We start from the raw sequence: 19,219 nt of genomic DNA, 5'->3' as shown, positions 1-19,219 counted from the left end.
AATGAAATAAAGTATTAAATTAAAGGAGTTCTAAATTTTTTTGATGCTTTTCACTTGTGCCTCCGTTTAGAATTCTATAGATGTCTTTTTATCCTAAGTAATTACAAACATACCTTTAATTTAATATTTCTTTCAGCTCTTGTTTTTTTTTTTTGTCACGTGTAAAATTAAATAATTCAGATTTTATTATTTATAGTGTCCAAGAAAGCAAAGTCCTACAAAAGATCCTTCAGATTTTCCCAAACGAGATGCTTTGTATACCTCCAAAACTGAGAAAACATTTGTCAATGATGAGTCCCTTCCGAGTCTTCCAGTTCCTTCGCTGAATCAAACACTGTCAAAATATCTAGAGTCAGGTAAAAAATTTTACACAGGATTCCAATAAACATCATATAGTTTGTTTAATTTTGTTTGTTATGCATAATGACTAAAAACAGTTTCATAGAAATTTATTACATATTCAAATCACAATTGAAATTTTGGATTGATATAGTACCTTGTTTGCAATGATATAACTATAATAACCAATTTTTTAATGGAATTTTAATTAACTATTACAATTAAATAGTTTTTTATTTCCTGAACTACTTGGCAAATAATAATTATTTTGTGAATCTGGATTATTTTCTCCATCTTTAATAATCCAATATTTGGTGATCTCTATGTTTCAAAAATATCGTGAATTTTTCTGACAGCAATACTAAAACTAATTAATGTTACCTTTACAATATCATACATTGTATATTTAATTTTCAGCTGTTACCTTAAAGTGCTTTGTAAAATGTAAACCTAATAAATAGTCAATTGTTTTTCTGTTTTGTTTTTCTTTATTTTATTGCTTAAATTGACCGCTTATATTTTAACATAATGTGACCTGTTAATAACAAAAAAGCTTTACCATAGTATTAAATAAACTAAATATTTTATATTTTTAGTATTATTGATTTTTTTTAAAATTTACTTAATTAATGTGTAATAAAGAAATAAATCATTTGAGCAATTAGCACTTATATTTTAAAGTTATTTTAACTTAATGTGACCTGTTAATTACAAAAAAGCTTTACCATTATACTATTAAATAAGTTAAATATTTTCTATTTTCAGTATTTTTGATCTTTTTTAATTTACTTTCTAGTTTAATTAATGTGAAATAAAGGAATGAATCATTTGAGCATTAAGTATCTGTGCACCTTTACTTAGATTTTTAACTTGAATGCATTGATTTATTATTTAATAATGTAATAAAAACAAACTTTCGTTAGGAGAAATAAAACAGATTGGTAAATTTTAAGTTGAACTAGATCTTTCTTTGAATGTATGACTTGTACATGTTAACAAAACATTTTACTTAGAAAACACGGTTTCATTCTTTATTTTATTATTACGCTAGTATTTATTATTTGATTTAAAGTTTTTTATTGAAAATTATTCTTTCCAAAACAGTGTAACTTTTGTACATAATTATTTAATTATGCATTTTTAATTTTATTTTAGACTTGTAAATTTTAAAAATTTTTTTTATTTGAGTTATTAATGTCTTTTCTACGTCAAAAAAGAAGAAAATATCCTGTAAATAAAGTACTTAATTTCTTTATTTTCAGTTAAACCATTTGTAACGGAAGATGAGTTTCAAAATACCAAAAAGCTTGTTTATGAATTCCAAACTGGTGTGGGAAAAGATCTTCATTCTTTATTGGCCAAAAAAGCTGATTGTGAAAGGAATTGGGTAAATTATTGGATTATTGTGTAAATTTTTAAATTATCCTCTTATACTATTTTGTATGTGTAGGTAATTCAGAAAGTAATTCTCATTCATTATAAAAAATAAGAGAAAAATTTGTGGTTTATAAAATATAATTAAAGACACGCTGAAAGACAATCACTATGCAGAAAATTCTTTTAAAAAAAGTAAACTAAAAAAAAAAATGATTAATTGATTAACGACTTTAGCATTTTTCTATAATTAAAACTGAAAATAATAAGAAAATGAACTTTTAAAAGTGAATTTTTTATGAAAAGTTATTTATTTAAAAATAATTTTAAAATTTAAAATCACTTAAAAAATTTATTAATGTACCCCCTCCCCAACAGAAAATGAAAACTTTTAAAAATTTAATGACTTGAGATCAATCCTCACAAAATAAATATTTCTAATAGTAATCAGAGTTAAGCCTATAAACACAGATAATTTCACCTGTGTGTAATTGTTATTTAAAAAGTGATTAAATTTTTAAAAAAATGGAATTTGTATAAAAAGGTAGTGCTTCTAAGGGCTTATTTTTGTAAAAAGGACACATAAAATAGCAGGCAAGTCGGGCTGTCTTTCTAAAAACGCTTAGGGTATACTCTAGTTTACATTAGATGTCTTTAAAAACGGGAATGTTTTTTTCTGCAAAGAAAATAGCCAATTTAATTCGTGAAATTAAAAAAAAAAAAAACATTAGATAGGAGATTTTTAACCATATTTTAAGATTCTTTTTATATAGTTGTAAATTATTTGGAGGTTAAAAAAATCTCTGGAAAATTATCCGAATTATTTTTTCTTTTTTTAAAAATAAAAGAATATTTTTCATTGTTTTCATTTCGAGTTTTTTGTTGTTGAATTTATCATACCTAAAAATCATTTTTATTCTTCATAAAATATTTTGTTAGCTTCAAATTTAAAATAATTTAATTTTGTATAAAAAATAGTAAAAAATTAATAAATGTTTAAGTACTTAAATGTTTTAGCATTTGAAGTATTGGATGCCTGAATTGATTAGATGCTTGGGGCTATTGCCCTCCTTGCCCCCCTCTCTGTATGCCACTAGTTATAATTGCATTGGACCACTCTACAGTGTAACTTTTCTTTATTTTCCTTTTTTTTCTTTTTTTTTTTACGAATTATCAATTTAAGATTTTATCTATTATCTTATAAATTTGTAAATAAAAAAATGTGAGTAAATTTGGGCCATTAAAAATTGGGACATTTAATGTTTTTATTCCTTTTCATGTGTAGTAATTCAATAAAAATTTTTTATTTTAATTTACATTTTTGTTTATAGTCTACTTTTATAGTTTATTTTTGCTAAGTCTGCTTTTTTTAAAACCGAGCAATTTCATGCTTTCAATTTGGGAAAACTAAAATTTTTCCATTCCAATAAATAAAATTAATAATTTTAATAATAATTACATCCATTATTTTTAAAGTTTTTCTTTTTCATCAGGTACATTATAAAATCACATTTATTTTGTTAAAATAGATTGAAGTTTTACTGTAAATTTGTATAAACTACATTCATCTTCATTTCATATAAATAATATTCATTTTTATTATTCTTATTTTTAATGATATTTTCAATGCATTTTTATTGTATGTTTCTAAATTGCGAAGTGCATTTTTCTTTTATCATTATCAATAAAATTTTATATACTTTGTTAAAATAAGGCAATTTTTTTACTGTAAATTAGTGTACATTGCTCCCTTATTTTTATAAATAATAATTTTCCTGTTGCCATTTTTGATGAAAATATTCTAGTTATGTTTCAATGTATTATAAGTTTCAATCTTAAATGTTCAGTTATCCTTTTATATGTAAGAAATCTTCTACCTTCCTATGACATATTTACATCCTTAAATTTTATCTATTTCTTCCAGTTATTTACATTTTTGTTATGCACTTGAATGGTATAATTTTTAAAAAAAATATTATAATGACTTTTATTATTCTAGCTAGAGAAGTGGTGGGAAGATGTTGCATACTTATCTAACAGAATTCCCTTGATACCATTATGTAGCATGATTGGTTTTACAAACATGGGCGATACTTGGCCTCCTTTATCCGAATCACAAAGTGAAAGAGCTGCTTTGTATATGTATTTTCAATTACAGTTTTGGAAGCTGCTTAGAGAGTATGTAACTTTTTATGAAAACAATCAGCCTTACAATTTGGTTTTTTAATTTGTGAATATACACATGCAAAAAAATAAAATAAAAAGTGACCATCTTAACCCCTTAATGATCGGTTAATTTTCAAGGAAATGGTCATGAAATTGCCTATTTTTTTTATCCCTGATTGCCGACACGTATTTGATTAGTGCTGACATCTAGTTTAAAATAAACTATCTATAATTACCTTAAAAATATCTTGGTACTGCCATCTGGTGTGTAAAATGAGAAATAAAATGTTTTCCGGGCAAAAAAAAAAAGAATTATTTTTATTTTTATTTGCACGTTACTACTGAACACTCCAGCCCAGAAATATGACGAGAGCGGAACCTCACCCCGTCATTTTCACAGGAGTGAGAAGGATAACTTTTATTTAATAATCAGTTTTTCACATCACAAAACTTAATCTTAATGGTTGAAGCACCTACCATAAATAAGCTGATTAATGTGGGCAATATCTTAAGTTACAAAACAAGATAAAAAAAAAACTTACTTTCTCTGAGCAAACATACTTTTATTGATGGATTCAGATTCTTGACCCTCAAAATATGAGGGAAGGGGTAGCTACAGTATGGAAAATATTCTCAGGAGGAATGGTTTGGTCAGAGGGGTAGTCAAAAGTTTGAAAATCTTGATGTTAATTTTACCTTTTGCTTTTTTTGCCATTTCTCGAGAAACTTTTAAGCTAATCAAAAACTTTTACTCAGACTTATAAATTTTGTTTGTTGTTGTAAAACAAAAAAAAAAACAAATTTTATTTATTATTTTATTTAATAATAGTATAAAAATTTTGAATTGTAGGGTATACAAATTTTTATAACATTTTAAAGATTTAATTTTTGACTGGCAAAATATGACATTTGAGCCAGATTGAGTAGTTCTCAAGAAATCAAATTTTAGCTGTACAACTTTCTTAAAATATCATTTCTCCAAAACTATTTCCCTCCCACTAGTGTTACCTACTGGTTAAATGATACTTTGATTTTCAGTTATCAAACTTTAATCAATTTTTAATTTTAATGTAATGTTAGCTACACAGGTAAAATATTTGTCACCCCTTAGAGAACTTACAAAATATAATTTAATACTGTGTAAATCTTTTTTGAATTTGAAGTGAGTCCACAACATTTTTCATGTACAGTGGGCCGAAAAAAAACCCCCAGACCACCCTGAATAAGAAGAAGGTGATTTCAAGGATGATAATTAATTAGTGCAGACGATATTTTAATTTATGAAATCAGACCCCAAAACGTATTTTCTCTGAATAAACATACTTTTCTGTTAATGGATTCGGATTTCTTACCCCAAGATATAGAGGGTAGCTGTAATTAGTGAAAAATGGTCATAATATTTTGCTCAAGAGAGTGATCCAAAATTTGGAACTCTTACTATAATTCTATTTTTTGCTTATTTTGCTGTATCTTGAGAACTTTTAAGAAACTGAACATTTCTTGCACACAATTATAAAATTTGTTTATTCAAAGATAATTCTATGCAAAAGAATAAATTTCAGTAAATATTTATTATTTTTTATTATTTTATTTAATAGTTTTAAAGAGGTATGTTTATTCAAAGAAAGTATGTCTGTTACTTAAAATATCCTCTGCACTAATTAATTAGCATATTTGAGGTCCCCCCTCTGAACCATTAAGCTCGAGTCCTAGAACAAGAAGATCCAATCATTATATCAAAAGTTGTTCAGGGGGATCCTTTTTTTTGGTACACTGTGCTTACTATCGAGTTTAAGCTAAGGATTTGCTTTCACAAATGGCTCAAGTTCATCGCTCGGTTCATTGTTTACCTGCTATTCCAATATGTCCCACAGATATTTTATGGGGTTAAAGTTTGGCCTTTTTATTGGTCAATCTGGATAAAAAGTTCTGTGAATGTTTATAAAACCTGTTACATATTCATCCAACCTGATCTACTATATTCTAATTTTAAAAAAAATTTGGGTTATCAACATCATTCTTTTAATGAAGATATTGAAAGGATCAACAGTGTTCCTTTATATTTTTCCTTCCTAATGCTGTAATTACAAGAAAAAATAATTTTTATGTTTTTTGATTATAAAAAACACTCTAATAGTTACTAAAATATCTGTTAGATTATAAGAATTATATTTATACTAAAATAAAAAATCTAGAAGAAGCAGTTTGAATTTTTTTTCATTCATATTCAAAAATTTGTCAATATATGATTTTAAAAATTTAAAGAAATTTCAATGATGACTAACCGTTTATCTTAAATCTAAATAACTGGAAATGAGTGCAAATTTGAAATTTTTTTTTTTTTTAAATGAGGCGTGTTTGAAAGATTTTTCCTGTAACCATAGAAAAGACACTGCTGTTTCATGCTGTTTGTTATAATGTAAATTATTACAATGCTAAATATGTTTTTCACTTATTTTGATCTAGATTATACAAAATAACAAAAAAATATAAAAAATATCTTTCTTTAATAATTCTATGTCAAATAATTCTATGTTAATAAATAAATTCTATGTCAAAGGGTTAAATTCAACACCCTATCATAAACACCCATATATTTCCCCATAATGTTAAAATGAACAAGCTGGTTCATTTCACTCCATAGAGCGAACTCTTATAATGAGTAAAATATTTCCAAATAATCAAAGACCAACCTCAGGCTTTAAATTGTTTCTCATAATTCAGGATGCGTAGCATTTTTAAAAAGTGCTTAAAGATGCTTATTTTTGATTTACGTTTTTAAAAAGCCCTTAAAGGTGGTTTTTTTATTCGGGGCTTGTAAAAAGTGCTTGATTTTCTATCTCTTAAAAAGAGATTTTTTCTTTGCCGTTGCAATTGTCGTTTTAAATTGCAGGAAATGCACAATTTTCTCTGCAATATTTATCAGAAACTAGGTATGCAAAGTTTTTGAAACCGATTTTAAATTTCATTCATTTTATGTTTATAAATTAAGAATTTTAAGCGATAGAAAAAATAATTTTTATTGCTGCACAGATCCTTATAATGATTTTTTTTTTCGAAAGTGATTAAAATATTTTTTGACTGCTTAGGTGCTTATTTTTTGTGGAAAAATCTTGCTATGCACCCTGTTATTTTTTTCTGGAATGAATTTATTTTTGAATAAATAAATAAAAAAAAAGAAATATTTATTTATATTTATTTCTGAATATATTCAATTCAAAATAAATAGAACAAACTTTTGAAATAGATTTTATTTCAAAATGAAAAAAAAAAAAATCAAATTTGCTAATGATCTCATTGTAACAAAGCAGAATTGACAAATACTAATCTGCTTCACTTCTAGATGGTAGCTTTCATTTTTGAACTACTGATTTTGTTTGCTGTTAAAACAATGTAGTAAATTAAGATAATTACAAACTTGTTTTAAATCATATATCATATCTACCAAAACTATTTTTAAATTTTAAGCAAAATTATGTGAAATTGAATACTTTCTGTTTTATTACATGTAATCAATTATTAGAGCTTTTTATATTCTAATTTAGAGCTATTTTTTCAGAGAACGATTAAAGCCTCATTCTTCTCATAATGTTCCCTGGTCTATGCATCAATTCCGTCGCTATTTTAATACTGTTCGAATACCTGGAGAAAAAATTGACAGAATTGAATCATATTTTCACACAGGTATGTTTGATTCATGAAATAAAGTAGTATTCATTATTAATAATTTTACAAAAAATTATTTAAAAATGTTTATCTGGTGATATACAATAACACTTTGAATATTCAACGATAATCTTAACTTTTCTTTACACTGAAGCAATGTGACTTTTGAAAAGAACATACATTTAGTTGGAGGTAGTCAGCCAATTTTTTTTTAAATTGGTATTTTGCAAAATATTTTTTTTTGTCATTGTTATGATTTTGCATAAGATTTAAGAAATATTTTTTTAAAAAAATTGGTTCATTTTTTTCTAAATGTAAATGTGTATATAAAATTTGGTCTGTTTTAGATGTTATTTTTCTTTACATATTAGTTTGAATATAAATTTTAATTCTTAGTATAAAAAAAGAACCCCACCAAAAAAACGTGAAGAGACAGCTCATTGAGGGCCAGAGTCTACTTAGATCATTTCAGTTTTCTTGATCTTATTTCTGGGGTGCGGACATTTCACTTGGGTGGTCAGCGCCTAGTGTTTAGTCCCCAAGTATACTTAGTACTATAAATTAAGCCTTTTGCAAAAAGTGAAGATGTTTTAAAATTTTTCTATTCATTTTAATCCTTTTTTTTTAACAAAAGACTTATCTAAAGTGCTACGTGAAAAATCATTGTTCTTATTTGCATCTCAGATGACAGTCGTAAATAGAAGAGGTTGTTATGTAAAATATAGAGGTGGTCTTTCTTGGCGGTATCACCGTATATTTTTTCAAAAAACTGAACACTTCTGTTCTCAGAATGAAATTGCATTAGAAATTTTATGAAAGTTTTGTTTAAATGAAGATTTTATTAATATGACTATTTTTAAACAAGAGAACGATGATGAAAGACATTTTTTGATTCTTATGTTTAAGCCTAGTTTAGTATTAATCTATTTTGATACAAATTTAAAATAGACAAAATAAATGCAATTTGCCAAAAAAATGAATGAAAATTTTTTAATATCTTTAAAAAAATTAAAATTAGGTAAAAAAAGTAATTTTAAGTCTTTATTTTCATATCTGTGCTCCCATAAAAGTGATAAATTCCAATTCCAATTTTTCAGATAAAAATCTGATTTCTAACTAACCTGTTTTCTTTCAGGGTAAAATCAGTCTGATGCTAACATCAAATGCCGCATTATATTCATTAGGAAAAAGTGTTATAAGCTTATTTAGAAATGAATTCAAATAACTTTTCAATTAAAGTTTCGATTTTCTTATACATGTTTAAAAGAAGCATATTCAATTCCAGAATTTGAAGAACCATTGTCTCCAACTCACCTTGTAATTTTACACTGTGGTCATATATTTACATTTGATGCTGTTGATGAGTATGGAGATATCTTGTTGCCTCCAGAACTGCAGTTACAGTTTCAACGAATTCAGTCATGGTGCAAGGAAAATGGCTCAGGATCATCAGTTAGTGCCTTAACGGTGGCAGATAGAACAACCTGGGCGAAGGTGTAGTATATCATACATATAAATCGAACTAAACTTTCATAGATTAGTTGCAATCTTATATTTGAGTAATGAGAATTTTGAAGTCAAATTATTACTTTTAAGGTAGAAAGCAAAATTTGCATGTTGTTATAAATAAATGTAAATTGAATGATTACGAAACATTGTAGTTTGAATTTTGAATTTTTTTGTGATTTCTTAACTATAACTAAATTTAGTTTATAGATGTCATGCTTTGCTATATCATACTATAGTTTTACTTGTCTAATTTTGTTTCCCAAAATAATTCAGATGATTGGAGATTTACTATAAATAAATTTAATTAAGATAAAAAAAGGCATTTTGCTTTTGCTGAAAAAAATATTTTAAATTAAATGTTTTCTTTTTTCATCTTCAATATTTAAGGATATTAATGTTCTAAATTTTGACAAGACTTTCTTTTGAATACTGTTTTAATAAATTTTTTTCCCATCTTCAAAAATATTTGTACACATAAAAAGAGATCAGTTGTTATTTATTTTTAAAGGATTTTTTATTTAAAATTGAGCCCTCAAATTTTTCTTATGTATTAGAATATTGTTTTAATAATATCTTTAAAATGATTATTGTGGAATAAAAATAAATATTAACAAAAGACAAAAAAATTTCAAAACCATATCATTTGGATTAAAAATTACTGTTTAACTTTGTATCCAATACTGTTTTAAGAAGAATATATTATTATGTAAATGTATTTAACTAATTTTGTCTTTATTAATAAAAATTACTTTCATTTTAAAATAACTGTTTGCAGCTTTAGTAGTTAAGTAACAATTAGAGTTATCCTTTTCATGGTTATGAATTTTTTCTTCCAAATTACATTGTATTAATGAATTAATTTTTCTTAAATAAATTTATATATCTATATATATTTTTATATAAGAAAAGGCTATATATTGAAATTGGATTTGTTGCTACAGCATGGCACAATTATTTGCTCTGAATTATTTTATTGAAACCAATTGTAATTTGTATGAAGATGTTGTATTTATGGGATTATAATTGCTGATATTTTTGGTTATTTAGAATTTAGGCTAGTTAGATTTAAACCTAAAAAAAAGTACAAAAACAATAAATTTTAAAAAAAGTTATGATATTGATATTAAATTATATTAAATTAGGTTTTTGTCCAAAATGCATGGTATTTTTTTTAAAATACAAGTAGTTTTAATGTAATTCTTTTTTAATTTTAGATTAAAATTTTTATTTTGTTAATTAATTTGTTTATAATGTTCCAAAATTTGTTTACATTTATATTATTTTGAAAGCATACTGAAAGTATAAGTTCAAATAAATAAATTTACAAGTCATAACAACTAAAATTAAAAATTGTCAGCTTATTAATGTAACAACAAAAATTATAATTGGCTATTTTACTTGTGAACCATAAAATTTGTCCTCTCTGTTTAATGCATTTATATTCTTCTCTCCTGTGATGTGAATTCTTAAAATTGTTACTTTGTTTCAAATATTTATCTAATTATAATATATTTCTTTTCTTTAGAATCGAGCTCATCTACTTCAAATACATCCAGAAAATGCATTGCACATGGACACTATTAGTTCTGCCTTAACAGTGGTTGTTTTAGATGATGCTGAGCCTGTTGGTTTAGCTAGTGTAAGGTTAATGAGCTTCTTCATTATTGGTTTTATGCATGGATTTAATCTCTTTGGATGTTTAAACTTGTTGATTGGTAATATTATAAGAATATTCGGGATTCAAATCTATTAGAAACTATATTTGTTTGTCTATGTATTAATGTGTATTCAAATGAAAACATAAAACTTTCCTTCTCTATTGACCTTCTGGTGATCATACAAATGAGAAATTGCGAGGTAATAATTTTTTTCAAACATACTTTTTCTCTAATAACATTGAAAACTGTGAAATATTGTTAGAAATATAACCTTTTAAATGCATGACCATTAAAGTGTGATTCCTATTTTATTTGGGCCTGTCTTAAGCTTATCTTAGAAGGAATGAATAAAAGTTACAAAAGTGTCAAATATTATAACATGTAAAAGTTATGCATAAATAAAATTACTAAATTGAGATCAAAGCCCCATTAAAATCATTTTTACACTTATTTTAAATTAAAAGAAAATATGCTTGACAACAACATTCAAATTAATCAAACATCAACAGACCATGATAAAAATGGCATTTTTTGTCTGGTTACTGGTGTCAAGCATCATAGAGCTTAGTTTGTACACGGATGACCACTTGAAATCACCTTGTGACATTAGAACTCTTTGAATGTGTAGTATGGTTCCAGCTTGTCAGTTTGCACATTATAGTTCATAAAATTCCAGCTGTGTAATTCCTATAACCTGCGCTTGTAACTTTTGTTGAAATTTTACAAAAATTTATGGCATTTATCATGGCGTATAAGTTAAACCCCTATTTCTGATTATGAGATAACAAATTTCTGGTATGCTGGGTACATAAGTCTCTCACTGAAAAAAAACAAGTAAAAAAATTTCTGAAATTAAACTAAATATATTATTAAGTCTAAAAAAATTTACTCAAATAAAAAATATTTCACATTGTTCTCTCAGAATATGATACATTTGCTCTCAAATAAGGATGTTTTAAGTTTTGAATCACACGTTTAAGTCATCACTTTTTATTGCTCTTAATTCACACTGATTCTATTATAAATCTATGTTTTTTCTTGATCGCTTTTTCATGGGTTATTGCTCCAAAATTTCTCATGGTTTTAAAAGACCCAATATTTTTAAGGCAATATTACAATACATAAATTTCAAATTTAAGTAATTTTTGCTGATTTCAATAATAGGGAATTTAATTAATCACTATTTGATACAATTTATTTGTGCATATTTCATTGTAAATATAAGTTATTTTTTCGTGCTTTTGATAGTTGGCACCATACATTTGTACTTGGTTTTTAAAACCCTGATATTTTAATACACTGTTATTGCACAGTGAAAAATTCAAAAACTCTTGGAGAACGTGAGTTTTTAAACCACTTACTGTTTGTAATCTATTTTATTTTAATTTTTTTTAGCTGAGGTGATTTTTTTTAGGAAAAAACTAAAAAAAAAAGTGTTTTCTATTTAAAAATTTTAAAACTTCTAATAATTCAAGAAATAGAAATAATATCTGAAAAGTTATATTAAATAAATATTGAATTTTAATTTTTACTATAACGGATTTGTTTTTATTTTTTATTTAAACATTATAAATTTTCTTTATTAAAGTGTTTAATTCAAATTTATATTATATTATTCCATAAAATGTGCATATTATTCTTGCACTTTCATTCTGTATGCTCTACAGTTTTTTTTTTTTTTTTTGNGTATGCTCTACATTTTTTTTTTGGGGGGGGGGGGTTAGAATTTGTACCCCCCCCCATATTTATGTGTGTATGTATATAAAGTTAAAATTGTTTCTTATAACATTGTTTGTCATATGTTTTAATTTTTCTCAGAATTCATAGTTCATTACTTATTGATTTCTTCTATCCAGTTTTAGTGAGATGAAAAGTATTTTTCATGGTTACTCATATTTAGGACTTCTTTATTTGTAGATTGCTGAATCACTTTTAACGGGTGATCCTTCCAATCGCTGGGCAGATAAATCATCTGTATTTGTCATTCACAAAAATGGCTCTGTTGGTTTAATTTCTGATGTAAGATTTTTTCCATTTCATTCCACTTATTATGTAATAACTGAAATTAGAGATATTTTGTGTTCAAGGAGCTTAACTACAATTGGAAAAGCATACCAAAAAGTAGTAAATATACCAAAATGTAGATATTTTTCATCTTAATGTATTTTAAAATTTTTTTAATGCAACACTCCAGTTTTTTTAATGTGTATAAGAGAAAAAACTTCATATTTTTCTAAAGCAGTTTATTTAAAGGAAGTGCAGTTTTACTTTTTAGTTAAAATGTATTATTTTTTTTTAAAAAATGTTTTGTAAAATGTAGGTCTTATGATGCACAGACAAACAAAATTGATATTAGATAAAAATTCAAAGTTTAACTGATATAAAAGTATCTATTATCAGAGTTAAAAACAAACATTGAATTAAATATTAATAATTTTTATTTTACAAATTTTGAAATATTCTAATTTTAAAAATAATTACATAATAAATATTTAAGTTCTATCAATAATCTTTTAAACACTATGTGTTTAACTATGTATTTAAGCGATGTATATGATGTTAACCATGTATTAAGTCAACAATGTATTTAAGTGACATAATTAAATGCTAATATTGGGCTATTAAAATTATTTTGTGCAAAAGAATTTTTTTTAGTCTTAATCGAATTATTTAGTTACTAACGTAACAGTAGGTATAGAAATAAAATGCATTTGTTAAAATTTATTTTTAATATAATTACCTTCAATGAACTATAATTTCATGATTAACGATAATTTTCAGCATATAAATATATTTTATGGCTATCTGTATAAAATTCTATTATTTGTGTGTTGTTTCAGAAAGACATTGTAAAATGTAATTTAAGTGTTTTAACCAATATAATTTTTTTGTTTTTAGCATACAGCATTTGATGGCCTTGTTCCAGTTGTTGGAAATCATTTTGCATTTAGTTCATTAGAAGAATATGGAGGAGTTTGGAAGGTACAGTATATTAATCATGCCTACAGTTATGTTACTTGTTTAAAGCTAAATACATATTTGTAATTATAAAATAAACTAAACTAAACTCAGTGGCGTGACAGCCCATAGAGGGCCAAGGCCTACTGTGCCCATCTCAGTTTTCTTGACCTTGGGCTCTGGGGTTCTGGTTAGGCAGTTAGCCAAGCGCGAAACCCCCAGTGTTTAGTTCCCGAGCAAGCTTGGTACTCATTCATCGACCCACTGAAGGGATGAAAGGCTGAGTCAACCTTGCCCGGCCGGAGGATCGAACCCAGGACCTGTGACAGGGGAGCGTGAAGTGCTACCACTCAGCCACCGGGCATCAATTATAAAATAGCATATATATATTTTTTTACATTCTATTATTCCATTTTTTCTGCAAAATTTTGTTGGGAAATAAATGAATTAAGAAAGTATTAAATCTTTGAACTATTAAAAATATGGGTTACATTATCTGCATAAATTTTCCTAATGCCTTTTTTTGTTGTTGTTTTGTTTGTAATTGTGAAGGGATTTTTTTTTTACAGTAATGGAAGGTGTATCTCTTAATAAAATGAAATATTAAAAAACTCATTAAGAGATTAAATAATATAAGAGGTAAGTAAATATAAATTTGAAAAAAAGTATGTTTTATATTACAATAGTAAATGTATATAAGAATTTTTATTGTTTTAATTTCAGTAAAAACTTCCCTATAGCCATGAAAATGCGTTTTGTTTTTTCCATTTATCTAACATTTCAATTTAATTGTTCTTTTTAAAGTTCATTTTGAACAAATATTTAAAAATAGAAATCTTTTTTTTCCCCTTATTCTCTTACCTTCTGTTAAACTTTAAATGCTTCTCAAAAGCTTGTAAAGTGCACATATAGATTTATTTGGGTACTTATTACACATTTTCAATGAAAAAACCTTATAGTTTTTTGTACTTGATAGCTCATAATGCAAATTGCTATTTCTCAAAAAATAATTAAAAGAAATAGAGTAACTTGTGATTATTTTTTACAATTCGCTTAAATTTTGAGATATATTCAAAATTTTCCTAATTTTTTTTTTTTTTTTTTAACAAAATATATCTTAAATGAAACAAACTGAAAGATTTGATATAAGGTCAATTTTTATTTATTTCTCAAATTGAGTTGTGGAGATGAACTGCTGTTATATTTATATTTTTTCTCTTGTATGCTGTATTTGTATACATTATTTCCTATATTTGTAAATTTAATATCTCTTCTAAAATATTTAACAGGGTACTAAAACAGTTGAGAGAGATTTATTACCTCCAAGACGTTTAGAGTTTCATCTAGATGATGATATTAATTTTGCCATCGCTGAAGCAAAGCAACTTTACAAAACAATGGCAAGTGTTGTCACACATTTACATTTTTATTGTTGTTTTGTTTCTTATAAATATATATTGTTCTGTTTCTTATAAATATATATTGTTCTGTTTCTTATAATTTCCATTGAATGTTCATGTCGTACTCCACATTGTTCAGATTCATTTTATATTAAAAACCATAACATCTAATAAACTTTTATGAGAATTAAATATTTATTATTATTATATGGTAATATTTCAAATTGTATAATAAACCTCAATTTCTCAAGGTACTTTTTTTTTGTTGTCAAATTTAGTGTTCAAGTTAGAGGCTACAAACCTAAGTAAGATATTTTAGTTTTGTAACCTATAGCTAAGTTCATAAAAGTCTTAATAGGAATAATGTATGCGGCATAGACTAATTGAGTTATCCATCTCTTTGCATCAAGCCATCATCATTTTGCAATGTGTTAGGCTAATTGGAAATGTCTCCCGTGTTCTCTGTATATATATAAAATATACTTCATTCACTGCTCAATTAGCCTGATTTATTTTCAAAGTAGGGAAATCTTATTGTAAATAAATTTAGAGAATGTTTATTGCCATGAACCTAAGCATACTCAGTTTGATTAATTCTATACACTCTTCCTAATCAGTCTTAAAGGCAGATTGACCGATTGTAATAAGTCTAAAAATATTAGGAAAGTTTTTTTAAAAATTAGTCTGGTGCATTGTAGAATGCCAGTGATATTTGCTAACTAACGCATTTTTACAATTAGCCTTGGATTTTAGCTATGCTGGGGATCAGAGAATAGAATTTTCCCCACCCAACGGCCCGGGTATGAATTCTGCACGCAGCTAGCACTACAGTGCTGACAAATCATAATTTGTGAATCCCCTCAGTGGTAGATGGATCATGGGTTAGAGTCTCTTTGCCGCCAGGCTAACCCTGGGAGTTTTTCAACAACGTTTATAAAATATAAAATTAGAATTTGATGAACCATGCTGGGACAGGGTATAGAGCATTTGCCTCTGAATAAAGTGACTCAGGTTCGAATCCCAGCGGTGGCTAGTTGATACGAATTCTGCTCCCGTCTTGCACTAGACACAGGGCTGACATAAAATATCTTCAATGGTAGATGAAACATGCGTCAGAATCTTTTTTTATCATCAGACTCACCATGAGACGTTTTCCTCTCCATGTAGCACAAATGCTGATTAATTTCATCAAAAATCCTCTCCGAAAGCTAGTTTGACCCAATGCTTTAACTAGAAATTCTCTTGACTTCTGAGTTGGGTTCAAGAGTTGAATTATGATAGTCTTAAACTCTAAATTTGGTCTGCTGTTCAACGCTTGTTATAAGATTGTAATTAGCCTTTGATATATTTTAAGATTTTATGATTAAAGACTTCTACATTTAATTTATATGCTTAGGACATTTAAAGTTACCCATCAAAACTCTCATGAAATCTACGTACATATTCTAATTACTCCAGAATTTAAAACAAATAAAAGTGTAATTAAAACTGATTACTTATTTCAATAGTTTAGTATTGTTCTTTTATGTTTTATGTTGTTTGCACAAAATTTGCTATTGTGGTACTTTAGAGCCCAGTTGTCTGTTGCTTAATTGCATGTGTTTTTCTCTAGAATATAGAAAAGTAAGATTTGTCAAGCAATTTAAGTTTAAATTACTTAATTTTAAATGAATTTCAACATGATGACTTCATCTAATAGCTTTTTTGCATTTAATATTTAATAAATCAGTTCTTATCTAAACTATTTTATATGGTACAAAAACAAGAGAACGTAGAAAAAAAAACTACATTAGTTTTGCGACTTTATATAGTTATATTTTAATCTATTAGACCATGATTGACTCATCTGTAAATAAAAAAAAAATTTTGTAATTAATTAATACTACATATAATGTTCTAACATGCCACTTAATTATTAAATTATAAGTTTTGATTTACATTCTTTTTTCAAATTATTAAAATTGAAATTTATGAATAAAGCATAGTAGTTTGAATATACATGTGGTTTTTTTTTCCTTTTAGGCTGCTGATGTTGAGGTAGCAGTTGAATACTTTACCCAGTATGGGAAAGGCTTTTTGAAAGTACATAACATACATCCTGAAACATATGCTCAATTTGCCTTACAATTAGCTTACTACACAATGCATGGAAAGTAAGTAAAATAAGCATATTTTTTGTATCTGTTTTGCTATAATTTGTGAACGTGTTGCGGGGAGAGTAGATATGGACAATGTCAACTTTCATCAATGAAAAGGTACCCCAACGTAGAATCAAGTTAACAGGTCTTATTATTTTTTATCGTGTCCATGGACAATTAAATGGCCTCGTGTGCCTTCAAAACTGCATCCGCTAGCTCCAATACATCATTACTGTAGAGGATCCCACAAAGTTCTGAACCCAGCAAAAACATAAGTTCTGGCCATCTTCGAAATTACTGACGGTACTGATTGAAAAGTGAAGGTGCAAATTACTGTCAGCTGGGTTGATTGCTGGGCCACCCTATGAACTTTTGCCAACATTGTAGGAAGTGTTGGGCCTGTACATTACAAACAGCCGCATCCCGTCAGTCTGTATCTACCCAATGGGCCACCAAGTTAAAGTTGTCTGCTGCCGCCAGTGAAGCGGTCGAACGAGTAACTGTAACTGTGAATTTATTGTTTAGAAAAAGAAGCACGTTGGATTCTTATAATTTTCAAAAAAGGTAAGNTACTGTAGAGGATCTCACGAAGTTCTGAAGCCAGTGGCACCATACCCAGTTGTAAAACATATGGGGTAAGGGCTGGGCACTCGAGAATGTGATCCGGGGTAAGTTGGATATTGACGCAGTTCTTTCTGGGAATATAAGTTCTTATTTTGTCAGGAAGAATTTTCATCCCTTTAAAGTGGCTTGTTCTTAGTCTTGTAATTGTTGATGTTAAGATTCTGGAACAATCAAAGTCAGTAATGAGGGATTTCCAGAAGGAATGGGGCAGAAGTCAGCAGGTCTTATATACTAGGGAATTGAAATTGTATTTTTGTAGTGGTAGATACACTACAGTACTCCCCCACCAGAATTTTATCTGTGATAGAATTCGATGAACGGATACCACTAGTTGATTAATTTCTGTTTTTGTGAGAAGCCGGGAGAGCTGTATTAAGTTCGTGGTTGCTCCTGTGTTGCCTTTAGCAGTCGAGTGTGCGCTGGCCAACTTCGTGTTTCATCGAGATTGAGTAGGAACAGAGCAAGGAGGTGGATAATGTCGCAGTCACAAGTAGCAAGTCAACATTTCAATGTGGACCATCCATCGAAGTGGGCGTGTTCAAATCAAAGTGGGCATTACTGTCAGGGTAGGCATGTTCATATCAAACTGTGCGTTTCTGTCAAGGTAGGCATGTTCACATCACGTCTGAAGGTCACCAATGTGGGGAGAGTTATCTACAATGTCAATTTTAATCTATGAAGAGGTACCTTGAGAAAATTATACTTTTTTTAGTTTGTCATTTGCCCTATTTAAAAGAAGTCTGGTATACAGGGTTGCCACAGATAACTAAAAGGCAACTATTTGCAACTATTTTTGGCATGAGGCGACTATGGCAACTTTTTTTGCCTGAAAAGGCTAAAAAAAGCAACTACTTTCAGGAGGAGGAGACTATTGGGAGACTTGTCTGTACTCCTAGCTATGTTTTTTTTAGCATAAATAAGGTTCAAAATCTGCGACCCACAATAGATTTTGAACAAACTGAACTTTTTTTCTTAAAAAATAAAAAATGTTTAAAATTTTGAATTACAAATTTGAGTCTTCACTTTTTAATTCGTTCAATCTGCAGATTCCTTTGTAAGTCTATTTCGCTTCTCGGTCGTCTTTTCAATGGTTATTGCTTCGAAATTCTGCAGAATTTAAGAAAAAAATGTTTTTTTTTATACAATATTCGAATTTGAGTAATCACTTTTCACAATATATATGTGTGTGTGTGTATATATATTAATTTATTTATTTCCCAGAGAAATTATTGATAAAAGGGAAAATTGTGCTAGAACATTAACGTTTATATAAAAATTATCATATTTGCCACCAACTTGTCTAAATGGATCATGGTATATGACACTTAAGTCATTAACAAAATTTTAGTCATATTTTTGATGAATTTTTGTTCTTATTTTGGCAACT

General features: G+C 27.1%; 1 protein-coding gene across 2 annotated transcripts in view; it reads left to right on the top strand.

Moving 5' to 3' along the window:
• The window catches only part of LOC107437700 (Carnitine O-octanoyltransferase), a 47,477-nt gene that overhangs the window by 17,463 nt on the left and 10,795 nt on the right, over positions 1 to 19,219 (top strand). For both annotated transcript variants that reach the window (XM_021146451.3, XM_016049784.3), the window contains exons 2-11: positions 197 to 356; positions 1,602 to 1,726; positions 3,713 to 3,891; positions 7,439 to 7,563; positions 8,831 to 9,039; positions 10,580 to 10,693; positions 12,630 to 12,731; positions 13,611 to 13,694; positions 14,960 to 15,070; positions 17,093 to 17,223. In XM_021146451.3, the coding sequence (XP_021002110.1) occupies positions 197 to 356; positions 1,602 to 1,726; positions 3,713 to 3,891; positions 7,439 to 7,563; positions 8,831 to 9,039; positions 10,580 to 10,693; positions 12,630 to 12,731; positions 13,611 to 13,694; positions 14,960 to 15,070; positions 17,093 to 17,223 (1,340 nt within the window). The remainder of the gene's footprint in view (positions 1 to 196; positions 357 to 1,601; positions 1,727 to 3,712; positions 3,892 to 7,438; positions 7,564 to 8,830; positions 9,040 to 10,579; positions 10,694 to 12,629; positions 12,732 to 13,610; positions 13,695 to 14,959; positions 15,071 to 17,092; positions 17,224 to 19,219) is intronic.

The sequence above is a fragment of the Parasteatoda tepidariorum genome, chromosome 10 (genome assembly GCF_043381705.1).
Source record: "Parasteatoda tepidariorum isolate YZ-2023 chromosome 10, CAS_Ptep_4.0, whole genome shotgun sequence".
In the NCBI taxonomy this organism is placed as follows: Eukaryota; Metazoa; Arthropoda; class Arachnida; order Araneae; family Theridiidae; genus Parasteatoda; species Parasteatoda tepidariorum.
The sequence above is the reverse complement of the archived record's forward strand: the minus strand, read 5'-3'. Positions and strand labels throughout refer to the sequence as shown.